Source organism: Phyllostomus discolor, chromosome 8 (assembly GCF_004126475.2).
Source record: "Phyllostomus discolor isolate MPI-MPIP mPhyDis1 chromosome 8, mPhyDis1.pri.v3, whole genome shotgun sequence".
Classification (NCBI taxonomy): Eukaryota; Metazoa; Chordata; class Mammalia; order Chiroptera; family Phyllostomidae; genus Phyllostomus; species Phyllostomus discolor.
In genome coordinates, this window is record NC_040910.2 from 106,284,822 (window position 1) to 106,297,525 (window position 12,704).

The window sequence follows — 12,704 nt, forward strand, 5'->3', positions numbered from 1 at the left end:
TCTAAGGTGGTGGGTGTGGCGGGGGAGGGGTTGGGAAGGGCGTATGAGCCTCAGTGCCACCTGTTCCAGCCTGTGGCTACCAGGCAAGGCCTGGGGAACCTGACTTGTACAGGAGACGCCCCAGGCCCCCTGGCCGCCTCTTGCGGACAGCAGGGCCCAGGCTCCTGGCACAGCTCAGCCTGACCCAGGGCCTGCCCCCCACCAGCCCAGCTCCCCCAAACCCCACTCCCCGCACATGGTGGCCGCACCAGCAGTGCGTCAAACCGGGCTGGGGGAGTGAGTCCCGGGAGCCAGAGGGAGGAGGGTCGGGAGGCCCCCTGAAGGTACAGGAGCTGCGGGTGGGAGCAGGCAGGCCCGAGGGCCCACACTAGCCCATCGCTGAAGAGGAGCCAGTCTGCTCCAGGGGAGAGGGGCGGGACAGGGAGGCCTCCAGTGGCTGGGATGGAGAAAGGTGGGGAGCTCTCTGCACCCCCAAAGAGAGGATACACCTCCCTTCCCTCAACCCTCCCATTCAACTCTACCCCAGAGACTGATGCCGGTGGATTGATTTTGGGGGGTTCTCTAAACTCCCCAGGAAAACGAGGCATTGAGTCCAGCCTCGGAAAACGGTCCCCCTCCCCAGGGTGGAGGTCTCACCCTTCTTGCCCCGTGGTCCCCAGCCTCCCTTCCCCTACCAGGGGCTGAAGCCCCTCTCACCATCACCCTGACTGTCCCCGTCTCAACCTTGGTTTCTCTCGGAGCTGGGCTGGGGTTCCCCCGACTCCACTTTCCCCCGACTCCAGGTGGGGCAAGGTCCTTGCCGCTGCCCGCAGCTCCAGAGAGCCACCTACACCCGCTCCCGGGGCACGGCGGCCCCCCTGCGGGCGCTCAGCCCCAGCGGCGTGTGGGTCCGGGATGGGGTGCGCTGGCACCTACCTTAAGGGCGCTCTGGACCCGGGCAGGGCTGCATCTAGCCGCTCGCGGGTGCGTCCCGGGCCGCTGCGTCCCTGAGCGGCTGCCGCGTCTCCCAAGCCCGCCCCTGGGCGGCCCGGGCGGAGCAGGTGCCAGGAGCCGCGCCGCCCCAAGCGGAGCCCGGGCGAGCCGGGCAGGCGGGCAGGCGGGCCACTGAGGGGCTGCGCGCCGCCTGGACAGGGGGTACAGGGGCTCTCCCACAGAAGGGCTGGGCCCACGGGGGAGCTTCTCCCTTACAGCTGGCGGGCCGGGTCTGAGCGCCTTCGGCTTTCCCAGGGGTCCCAGATTCAGGGAAGGGGACCCCAAAGTGGCCGTCTCCCACGGGCCACTCCTCCTGCCATCTCCCTGACCCCCTGCAAATTGCCCCCCCCCCCGTTGTGAGGGGAAGCTCAGAGAGAAGGAGGAGGCGGACATTCATGGAGCACCTACTGGGTGCCAGGAGGGATCGCATTCAATCCTCATAACTGCTCCGCTGGGATTGGTTTGATCCCCATTTTACAGAGCAGGAAATGAAAGATTTGGGGACATTAAGTGACTGATTTAAGTCACACGGGAAATGAGCACCAAATGGGAGACTCCAGGCTGGTCCTAGGGAGCGTTTCTGGAGGTCAGGGGAGGCAGCAAGCGGGGGGGGGGGGGCTGCTGGGGAACCCTCGCCCCCCCCTGTGGCTGGGGTTCCATCCTGAGCCCTCCCAGGGAATCGGTGTGTGGGTCCGGGCCACAACGCAGGGACACAGGGCCGAGCAGGGCAGGGCGGGAGGCAGGAGCCGGTGGCATGACCTCCTACGAGAGCTCTGCCATCTTTCTGTTCTGGGGAGGCCGTAATGGGAAGAAAGCAAGTCCCCAAGAAAGGGGACAGAAGTGGCTCTTGTATACCAAGAAGATGTACCAGCACTGCCCACCCGCCTCATGTTCCAGCACATCTCGTGTGGACCTCACCTTCTGGGGAGGAGGCCCCCCTGCGAGGGGCCTTGGCAACGCCCCCACACCCGCTGCCCAGCCTCCCAGCACCCCTTTCTGGTCCTCACACCCAGCAGCCTGTCCCCACTGTGTCCTCAGCCTGGAGCCCCTCACCCCCCTTCACAGGGACGTTTCCTTGCTGCTCAAGCCTCAGCTCCAAAGTCTCCTCCCCAGGCCTGGTGTCCCCAGCCCTTTTCTCCTTTGTCCCAGGCCCTGGTTAGTTTCCCTTTGAGCAGGTTTCCCGAGACCTAGTCCATTCGAGTGGGGACTCACCTGTCTCCCTCAGGAGGGCAGGGCCTCTATTTCCCGGGCACCCAAAGCTCTAGCAGAAAGCTCGGTGCGTACCTAAGGGATGCTCTACAGATGCTTGCTGAGTGAATCCATGAACTCACTTCCACTCTAAACGTGCATCCACGTTACACTGTGCACTATAAATGGGGGGTTGTGTGGTAGGTGACACATCTTAATTGAGCAGTTACTAAAAAAGATAGTAATACGTCCGGGGTGAGGGTGGCAGTCGTAGCACACTGGGTGCAACGTGCCGTCTGGCCACGCACCCGTCCTTGACCCTGACCCAGTCACGGCGCCCCCCTCACAGCCCACATCCAGTCTGTCCACGGAGAACCGCAGTGGGAGACTTGGGAGAGACCTTTAGAGGTCGTACTGTCCCTTTTGTGTCCCTTTGTCCCCTACAAGCTACCTTCTGGCCTCTGCTTGAACACGTGAATGACGGAGAGGTCACGGCACCCAAGACAGCCCACTCCATTGTTGGACAGTTCTCAATGACAGAAACTTCATCGCTGCGGGGGGGCGCGGGGTGAAAGCTGCCTTCCCACAATGCCGTGCACCGGCTCCAGACCTGCTCCCTGGTCCTTTGGGGAAAAGCACACTCTACTTCCCGCAGCCAGCCAAAAACGACTGGCCGACCCTGGCTGGCATAGCTCAGTGGATTGAGCTTGGGCTGCGAAGCAAAGTGTCACAGGTTCGATTCCCAGTCAGGGTACATGCCTGGGTTGCAGGCCATGACCCCCAGCAACTGCACATTGATGTTTCTCTCTCTCTCTTTCTCCCTCCCTTCCCTCTCTAGAAATAAATAAATAAAATCTTAAAAAAACAAAACAAACAAAAAACGACTGGACGCTTCTTTCTCTGAGGTCTCTTCTCCCAGCTGAAGAGACCCGTTTCCCTCAGCTGTTCCTCCCTTCCCCAGGAGGAAGCCCCTCCTGCGTGCTCCCAAGGCGCCTTGTATGAGTCCCTAACACTGCACTTAGGATAATATATTGACCCGTCTCCTCCAAAGCCCGCCCTGGACACCCCACTGCACTGCGTGGGTCCACTCTAGGCCTTTAACCTGTTCCCTTCTGTCCGGTACCTTGCACGGTGACCAAGGGACCTGTATGAAGCAACTTAATGAAAATGTGTTGACTAAATGGTTTCTAGGTGTGTTATTATGCCAGTCATATCTTTCTAAACTTATCTAAGCTCTCAATGTCCTCGTTAGAGCAGAAAAAGGGAAAGACACCTCCTCCCTCCTCAGCACTGTCCCCTGTCAACGCTGTCCCTGCCTTTGCTTTCCTGCACCACTGGGTCAGCTCTGCATAGAGCTGGGGGTCCACGACGCCCCGCAGGATGATTTTCACATAATATGCGGACAAGTTCAGCTTCCCTATCTAGTTGCCAATAGAGCGATTGATTGACTGATTGATTGACTTCTTCCAATAGAGCGATTTCTTGAACTCTGAGCACCAGACCTTGGGTTCAGGCTTGCTGGCTGTCCCGCCCGCCTGGCCCGTCAGAATCACTCCGCAGGACCCCAGGCGCCGGCTGGGGCCCCCACAGAGACACCCTCCTGCACTCCAGCCCCGACTCGGACAAAGCCCTGCCCTCAGCTGTGGGGCCATCCCAGGCCCTCCCCATCCTTTTCTGATCCCGTTTATCCTCCTGATAGCCCTGAAAAGCCCCGTGCCTCTCCTCACTTTGAAGATAAGGAAAGGGAGGCTCAGAGAGGTCATCTTACTTGCCCGAGCACATACAGCCAGAGAGGGGTGGAGGCACATGTCCCGTTTGGTTGACTCCGAACTCTAGTCTCTCCTTCTTCTAGGTCACAGTGCCTCTGAGGGTGCTATTCCAGTGTGCCCTGTGCCCTGGGCTTTATTTATTTGTTTGTTTATTTTGCTATAAAGGTGGGGTGAGGAGGAAGAAAACAGAAAAACCTCTCCTTAGTAACGAGAGCTGGAGGTGCCAGGGAGTGCTGGCGCCCCCTGGCGCACCTACCCCCTTGTTCAGGGAGGGGTTCAGGCCCCTGGTTATGGCCCTCCCCAGGCCAGGGAATGACCCTGAGTCTAAATAAAGCCGCCAAGTCTCTAGCTGGACCACTCTGTTCTCACCGCTGCCCGGTCTCATCCCGTTATCACCTCTTCCTCTGCTTTGTCTGCGATGAATCCCCACCCTGCCACGTCTCAGGTAAATGACACGACCTGCTGGGTGTGGGGAATGGCGCGTGGGCGTGAGCGATGGGAAGGGCTGTGTGGGCTCAGGCAAGTTGCTATCCCTCTCTGAGCTTCAGCTTCATCACCTGTAAACCTGGGCAGTCAGCACAAAACAACATCGCTGACGGAGACGGGAGATCGCCCCTGACAGAACGTGCCCAGTGACTACACGGACATTGTTAATGAGGTGATACTGTCCCTGCTTTGAAGATGGCCACCGGAGCCCAGAGAAGTGCAGGGACATCGCAATCCACATCGCCCGCTTGGAAGTAGCCCACGGGGCACAGGACCCTGGGCGTGCCTGGCTCAGGGCCGTGCCCTTTTCCCTGCCCCGTGGCGCCTTTCCTGAGTGCCATTTCGCCTGCAAAGACATGAGATGGTTACACTAATTGTTCAGACTAATAATACCAAGGGCTAAGCTGGGGCAGAGCCTTGTAGCCAAGGAGCTCAGCTCAGGCAAGACGCCATCGACCCCGGGCTGGCCGGCAGCTTCTGGCCCTTCTCACTGCCTGGCCCGGGGTGGGATGGCACCATAACGCTGGGCCGCTGGGGGCCAGGCAGGTGGGAGAAGCCCCGGGGCTGGGTTGGCCTGCCCTGTCGTCCATCGCGGGTCCTTTCCGTTCCCACCGAAAGGGCAGGATCCCCACCTATGGCTTGAAAAGTCCACGGTGCTCCCTCCCCCTCCCAGCCTCCGCCTCCTAAAATAGCCCGGAGCCACCATGTGCCCAGGGCGGCGCCCCATCCATTGCAAATCCCCCTGAAACTAAATCCCCATCCTGTCCCAAGCCGGGTGGCACCACCTCCTGCCGCCCGGGCTCCCGGGGCCGGCCAGGCTCCTCCCAATGGAAACCGTGACAGTTGTCCTTCACGGTGACCGAGACATAAATCCCCAAATAATGAGACAGGCACCCGGAACACAGAAGCAGACACGGTGCTAATTGGCTTACTCGGAGCCGGCGTCACATGGAGACGGCAGCCGCAGCCTGGGCTTCCCGGCTGGCAAAATGGGGTGAGGGTGCGGTGACCCCCGCCCCCCCTCGCCCCTGCCCGGGCTGACGCTCTGTGCCCTCTGACGGGCCTCTCGCCCAGACTCCCCAGCAGCCCCTCTCTAGAACAAGAACTTCTCAGGTGTAAAAGGGACGTTGCGGGGTCCCCCGGTCCAGGTCTGGAAGTAGGGGGCCCTGCTTTATCGTCTCTGCCACGATCCAGAAACACCTTCTTTCCGCTGAAAACGGAACCAAACGAAATGACAAACACAAACGCAGGTTCACCCCTTCCCGGCGTGCGTGAGGCGGGGGCGGCGGTGCCGGGATGGCCCGGCAGCCTCCCGCTCCCTCCGCGGGGCTGGTAACGGATTCTTGGACGGGGCCTGAGGTCCTCGGTTTGCAGTAATCAGGATGAGATTATCACATTAAACTTTAAAAGTCTTTGCCCAAAAAGAAACAGCGGCAGCTGATGCCCTTGACACCCTCGACTCCCCCCACTTTGCCATCGTCACCCTCTCTCCTGGGCCCCGGCCAGGTGAGCTCCAGATGCCACGGCCACCACACGCAGGCTGCAGGCTCCGCTGTGCCAGGCTGGAGGCAGGGGGCTGGACGGGACGACCTCCCCAGGGCCAGGCTGCCTCTGGGTTGCGGGTAGGTGGGAGGGGAGGGAGCCAGGAAGAGGGTGAGTGCGTGTCTGTGGGAGGAAAGTGGCGGCCTCCTGAGTAACGTGGGGGCTCGGCAGCCACGCACGTCTGTGGCAACCCTGCCACTTACCTGGGACTGGGAACACGCCCCTTTTCCCCACACCTGCTTCCCCGCCAGTGGGAGGGGGATAGCAGTACTAATAACCAATAATAGTAACGAATAACCCCTGACCCCAGGCTGACAGCTGAGAAAATTAAATAAGGTAATATGTATAGAAAATACCCTGCAAGCTATCGAGAGCCATCATGACGTGAGGTATGGCATTGTTAGTGACAGCAGGAGGGACAATGGTAAGACCAGAAAGGACTTCCCCTCAGCTGTGCATCGGAAACTAATGTGGGGCGGGGGTAGGAAAGAAGGCAGCCCTGGCTGGTGTAGCTCAGTGGATTGAGCACGGGCTGGGAACCAAAGTGTCCCAGGTTCGATTCCCAGCCAGGGCACATGTCTGGGTTGCAGGCTATAACCCCCAGCAACCGCACATTGATATTTCTCTCTCTCTCTCTCTCTCTCTCTCCCTCCCTTGCCTCTCTAAAAATAAATAAATAAAATATTTTTAAAAAAGACAGTCTATTCAATAACTAATACTGGGGAAAAAAAAGAAGACAAATGGGCCTGGATGGAACCCCAGAAACCTTACTAATGATCCCCTCTCCCAACCCAGGGTGTCCACCCCATGCCCCGACAAAACCCCTCCCCTCCTGCCCACCGTCTCGCCTCAATGCTGCCAGCCCATCCCCAGCTTCCCCAGCTCAGAGCTGCATTAAGTTTGTGTTTGTTGCCCGTGCAACGGAAATCATTCCGACCTCCTCACCCAGCTCGGCGGAACCGCCTGGCTTGTGTAGGAGAGGCTGGAGCTAGAGGACGCAAGACCAGGAACTGGGGTACCTACAGCAAGGGGGGCCCCCCTCTGTGGGAAGTTAGCTGCAATGACAGCAGTCTAGAAGGTAGTCAGCTTACTGGGGGGACTTCCTCCTACTGTCCCACAGACGGGACGGGAAAGGTTGACGGCCCAGGGGTCCCCACCGGGACCTTGGCCACCTTCCCTTGTACTTACAGAGCTGCATTCAGAAGCGGCTGGGAGAGGCCCTGACTGCCAGCCAGGATCAACCCTGTGGAAACTAAGATCTCTGAGCCTCCCTGACCCACCCTTCATTTCCTGAGGCTTTTATTTAGTGAGTGTGTCCAGTGGAGTCCTCCCACCCCCACCTCCCCGCCAGACCTTTGGGTCCTGTCCCCTTCCTTGGCGTGAGAAACGGAACCTGCTCCATCCTGACCTTAGAAGGATGGAGGCGGGGGGAGCCTGGGGGTGACCCTGAGAATCCGGGGTCCCCCGGGGCCGGAGGGAGGGGAAAGCCTCCAAGCCTCTTGGCTGAGGAAGATGGTGGGGTGGCCACGGTCCCCCTGGCCAGGGAGCAGCTGCTGACCACATCAAGGAGTTCTGCTCTCCAACAGGTCCAGCGGGCAGAAGCACACGGCCCTTGCAAGCCATGAAGGACGCCTTTCAAAACCAACCGAGAAGTTCCGAGAAAGGCCCCAAAGACGGTCTGTTTCAACATGGCCCATGCCCCCCTCGGGCCGTCTGTCCAGCCTCCAGGCTGCCGGGCTGCTGCCCCACAGCAGGGCCGCTCCGGGCCGTGGCCGGGAAGCGGCTCAGGCCCAGGACAGACTCCGGAGCTGGCAGACCTTGGGCAAGCTGCTTCTCCTCCCTGATCTGCAAAACAGGCCGGAGGGTGTCTGCCGCATAGAGTTGTCGGAAGCATTGAGACACCGTAGGGAGAGGGTCTCCCCTTGTGGCTGGCACACAGTAGGGGCTCGGTAGACTCACTGAATACACATTTGTTGAACACCTACTCTGTGCCAGGCCCTCCATTCTATGCCTGGGGATCAAAGTAGTGAACAAAGGCCCTCGGATGGCCCCCACGGAGCCCCAATCCAGGGGCCACGGGCACCCTAACAAGCAGATAAACAAACACACGAGGTCAAGGAGGAGGGGAAGCCAGAGGAGGCCTCTCTGGGAAGCAGACAGTTCAGCTCAGACCTGGCTGACCTGAAGGACAGGCCTACCTGTGGGTCCTCAACCATGGCTGCTCTCCGGAGTCGCCCAGGCAACTTGGAAAACTTCTGGTGCCTGAGCCCCTCCTCAGGGGCTCCAACAGGGTTAGTCTGGGGCGCGGGCAGGTCGCTGGGGTTCTTCAACTCTGCCCAGGTGATTCTGATGTGCAAAGGGTGAGAACCCCGGGACCCTGCAGGACTCCTAAGCGCCCGGCCCTGGGGGCATCACCTCGGGGCCTGTCAGGCCTCCGGGGTGGGGCCCCGATCCCAGGAGTTAGGGTTCAGTGCAGGGGTGTGGCCCAGCGCCTGCCTTTTTCACAAGCGCCAGGGACATTGCGAAGAGCGGACAGGTCTAGAGACGCGGGTAGCAGAACACGTGGTGGCTCCGAGAACTCCGCCCCGGCGGGTTCTGGCCACACCCACCAGGACCACCTGCAGCTCCAGGGCGCACTGCTCCCCCCTCCCCCGCCCTCAGTGGGAGGCCCCGCCTCCTTTCTCAGGCAGTCCAGTATCCTGAAGCCTGAAGGTCCCCACCCCTGTGAGCGCGGACGCCCCCCCCACTACCCTCATCCCTGGGCTGAGACTCCTTGCCATTCTGTCCCATGTTCATGCGTCAAGTCTGGCCAGACCTGGGCTCTCAGGGGTCAGGCATGTGGCACAAAGCCTGGCACCCCACAGGATATGACACCTTAGGGTGGAAGGAATACCAAATCCGCCCCGGCCTCCCCTGGGTACCGCGGCTCCTGCTCCAAAGACGCCAGGCTTGCCGCCTGCTCCTCGGGACCCCTGCTGCAGCCCCTTCTCCTGCCCTGGGTCTCTGGGCCTTGAACTTCTTTCCCAGGGCCTGACTCCTCTCCCTCCCACTGCACCCCCAGCCCTCCCCCGGGGGTCAGGATCGGGGTGGGGGGGTGGGAGACATTGCAGTTATGTTTCCCAGTGCAGAGGCGCTGGGCATACCCTCCACCCCCGCTGGAGAACCGACACCCCCATTCAGGTGCCTGGCCTAAGGTTCGTCCACCTCCTCCTTTCCGGAAGCACCACAGTGTACCCATCCTGGCTGGGTTCAAATCCTACCTCTGCCACTTCCTGTGTGACCCTGGCCACTTCCGTGCCTCAGTTTCCCCATCTGTAAAGTAAGGATAAAGAGCACCTTATCTTAGAGTATCTTACAGGGTTGTTTCGGGGATGAAATGAATGAATAATCGTAATCTGTTTCACAAATAGGTACAAGGTAATAACTGTGTTTGTTAAATAGTGTTTAAAAATTCACGATTCTAGGAAGGCGATGCTTTAGTCGGTCAGCCAAGGGGTCCTGATGATGCCCTGGGATGCACTGGGTCTGGGAGGCTGGGAGGAAGGTTCTGTTTGCAGGTGATGGGCCCGAGGAAGTGACTTGCCCCAGCGGACACCCACACCTCAGGTCCGTGTCCCTTCAAGCCTTCTCTCTTCAGGTGCCCCCAGGCCCACCTCCCTTGCTCCTCTGGCACCGGGCCTGGCCCAGGTGGGCTCTGTGCCCTGCACGGACTGACAGAGGCCTCTTTGTGCCCCTGCCCAGGGTCACACCCTACGCGTGGAGCCAGGGGCTGCACAAGCGCCCTGTGTCTGGGTCTGTTTCACTGCCAGCTCTGCTGCCGCCCTGGCTGCTCCGGCCAGGGACCACCCCCAACCACATTTCAGCCACACTTCAGCGGGGCATCCCTGACCCTGACCCTGACCTTTAGCGGCATTCAGTCAGGAGAGAGACTCGGAGAGGAAAACACCCCAGTTCTATCTGGTCTCCGCCCTGTGCAAACTCCAGGGGCCAGACTCTGAGGAAGGGCGGGGCAGGCGCTGAGGGTGTGGGGAGTGACAGTGAGGTCACTCTGGGCATGTGGGGAGGGCCGTGCTGCGGTCCTGGGGAGGGGGATAGAAGTTACACTGCCCATTCTACCTCCCTAATCTTTCTTTTCTTTTTCTTTTTTTTTTTAAGATTTTATTTATTTCTTTTTAGAGAGGGAAGGGAGGGAGAAAGAGAGAGAGAAACCTCAATGTGCAGTTGCTGGGGGTCATGGCCTGCAACCCAGGCATGTACCCTGACCGGGAATCGAACCTGCGACACTTTGGTTCGCAGCCCGCGCTCAAACCACCAAGCTACGCCAGCCACGGCTCCTAATTTTCCTTCAATCCATTCACTTCTGTTTACCAGCTAGACTGACATAACGTAACAGCCTCCTGAGCCTCCTCACGGCCCTCCCTGGCCAGGCTGTTCTTCACATGACCAGAGGGATATTTATTTTTTAGAGAGAGGGGAAGGGAGGGAGAAAGAGAGGGAGAGAAATATCAATGTGTGAGAGACACATCATTCAGTTGCCTCCCACACACCCCACGAACTGGGGACCTGGCTCACAACCCAGGCACGTGCCCTGACAGGGAATCGAACCTGCAACCCTTCAGTTCACAGGCTGGCGCCCAACCCACTGAGCCACACCAACAAGGGCAGAGGAGCCTTGTAAAAAGACAAATCTGCCTGGCTGGCGTAGCTCAGTGGATTGAGCTCGGGCTGCAAACCAAAGTGTCGCAAGTTCGATTCCCAGTCAGGGCACATGCCTGGGTTGCAGGCCATGACCCCCAGCAACTGCATATTGACGTTTCTCTCTCTCTCTTTCTCCCTCCCTTCCCTCTCTAAAAATAGATAAAACAAAATCTTTAAAAAAAAGAGACAAATCTGACTGTGTCACTGTTCTGCTGAAAACTTTGAAACCACAAGTATAGTACATAGTGGGTGCCTGAAAGGCTCCTCCTTTGCTGTAAGAGAACCCCACCCCGGCCTCCTTCTCTCCCAACCCACCCCTCCGACGAGATCCCTCCCACAGATTAACGGAGGTGTAAATACAACCCTCCACCTAAGGATGGGGTTAGAACCGGAGAGCAGATGGTTACAGGAAGATTTGTTATTGACTGCAATGAACAGAAGATTCCAATCTTGACCACAAACCTTTTTTTTTTTAGTTTAAACTTTATAAAATTGGGGAGTTTACCCAGTTTGTGGCACAACAACAGAGACCAGGGTCAGGAAAATTTGATCAAATGCCAAATTGATCAATGAATTTTGGCATCAAAATTTATACAGAATTGGCCCTGGCTGGTGTGGCTCAGTAGATTGAGCACCAGCCTGAGGACCAAGGGGTCGCAGGTTCGATTCTGAGTCAGGGCACATGTTGGGGTTGTGGGCCAGGTCCCCCAGTAGGGGGCGTGTGAGAGGCAACCACACTGTGATGTTTCTCTCCCTCTCTTCCTCCTTTCCCTTCTGTCTAAAAAAATAAATACCTTTAAAAAAAACTATACATAATTGATGCCAGTGAAAATAATATCAGTACAATTAAAATGGCATGAAAAAATGGAAATTTGTCTAACTGTGCCATAGAGGAAAAAAATGGGAAAATCTGACCAAGGAATTCAGTTACACAAATAGCGTTTGAACTGAAAAACACTTTCTAAAACAGTCTCCAGTGTTGGTATGTTTTGGTTGAAAGTGTTTGCATTCAAAACATCCCTGGGGTCAAAATATCCAGGTCGAAATATCCTGACCTGTTTTCCTGTCCCTCCCTCCCCAGCTCCTGACACCCCGGCCGCCCTCGGCCCTTTCTGTCCAGTTCCCGGAGACTGTCCCCTCCGCCTGGGGCACTCTTGTCCCCCCGGCTGCCCCTCTCTCCCCTCTCAGGGCTAATGCTGAAATACGGCCTCCCTGGGAGGCCTTCCCTCATTGCCCTCCTTAAGGTCGATCCCCTTCCTGCCTCCTGGTATTCTTCCCTATTCCCCTGTCGATTCCTCCTGGAATCCCCAGGGCTGGGCCTAGCAAGTATAACACCTCCTGGGCGCTCAGTACGTGTTTGTTGAATGAATCAGTAAATCGGTGTCACGGGGGGAGGGGCAGGAGAAGGGGCTGGGGCTTACTTACAAAGGCCCCTGGGAGGGAAAAGCAGCAGGAGGTACACACCCCTCTTGCGCCTCCGCCTTGCCCCTACTCATGGCACCGACTCCCGGAGAAGCGCCTCTCAGCAGGAGAGAGAGGAGGGGACGGCACTGGTCCTGCCTCACCTCTGCCCCTTGCCCAGCTTCCCAAGGTCCAGGCCCTTGTGCCAACTGGCCGGCTGCCCCCCAGCTGAGCTGCCCCTCCACCCTGGGCCGGGCTGGCTGCTGGCCAGGCTATTTGGGGAAACTTCCTGATCCCCTCTCTGGCCTCTCTGCCCCCACATCTCATCCCGCAGCCTGGGAATAGCCATCCCCAGCCTCGACCTGGGGACAGTCTCATTCCCAGTTAGCACCCAAGTGGGTGAAACCATCTCTAAAGGCTCCTCGTGTCCCTCTCCCCTCAGGAAGCTGCTAACTAGGACAACAGATCTCAGAACGAGGTCACGGAACCCTACCTGCCCCTTCATTCCCTTCCCAGCCAGAAACACACGTGGGGACCGGAGTCCCCCTGCAGGCCACGGGAGACGGGGGACACATGGGTGAGGGGGAGATTCGGGGAGAGGCAAGATGTGGCTGCGCCCCATGTGGTTCTTTTGGGGGGCTCTCTTTT

General features: G+C 58.6%; 1 protein-coding gene across 7 annotated transcripts in view; it reads right to left on the reverse strand.

The window, feature by feature from the left end:
* The window catches only part of ZNF385C (zinc finger protein 385C), a 53,243-nt gene that overhangs the window by 35,122 nt on the left and 5,417 nt on the right, over positions 1-12,704 (reverse strand). For 2 of the 7 annotated variants that reach the window (XM_036033905.1, XM_036033904.1), the window contains exon 1: positions 9,218-9,582. The exons of 1 other annotated variant lie outside the window; for it this stretch is intronic. In XM_036033905.1, the coding sequence (XP_035889798.1) occupies positions 9,218-9,269 (52 nt within the window). In that variant the 5' untranslated portion in view covers positions 9,270-9,582. Of the gene's footprint in view, positions 1-915; positions 973-9,217; positions 9,586-12,704 lie in introns of those variants that run through there. 4 more of the 7 variants (XM_028521451.2, XM_036033902.1, XM_036033906.1 and 1 more) reach the window with 3 other exon arrangements.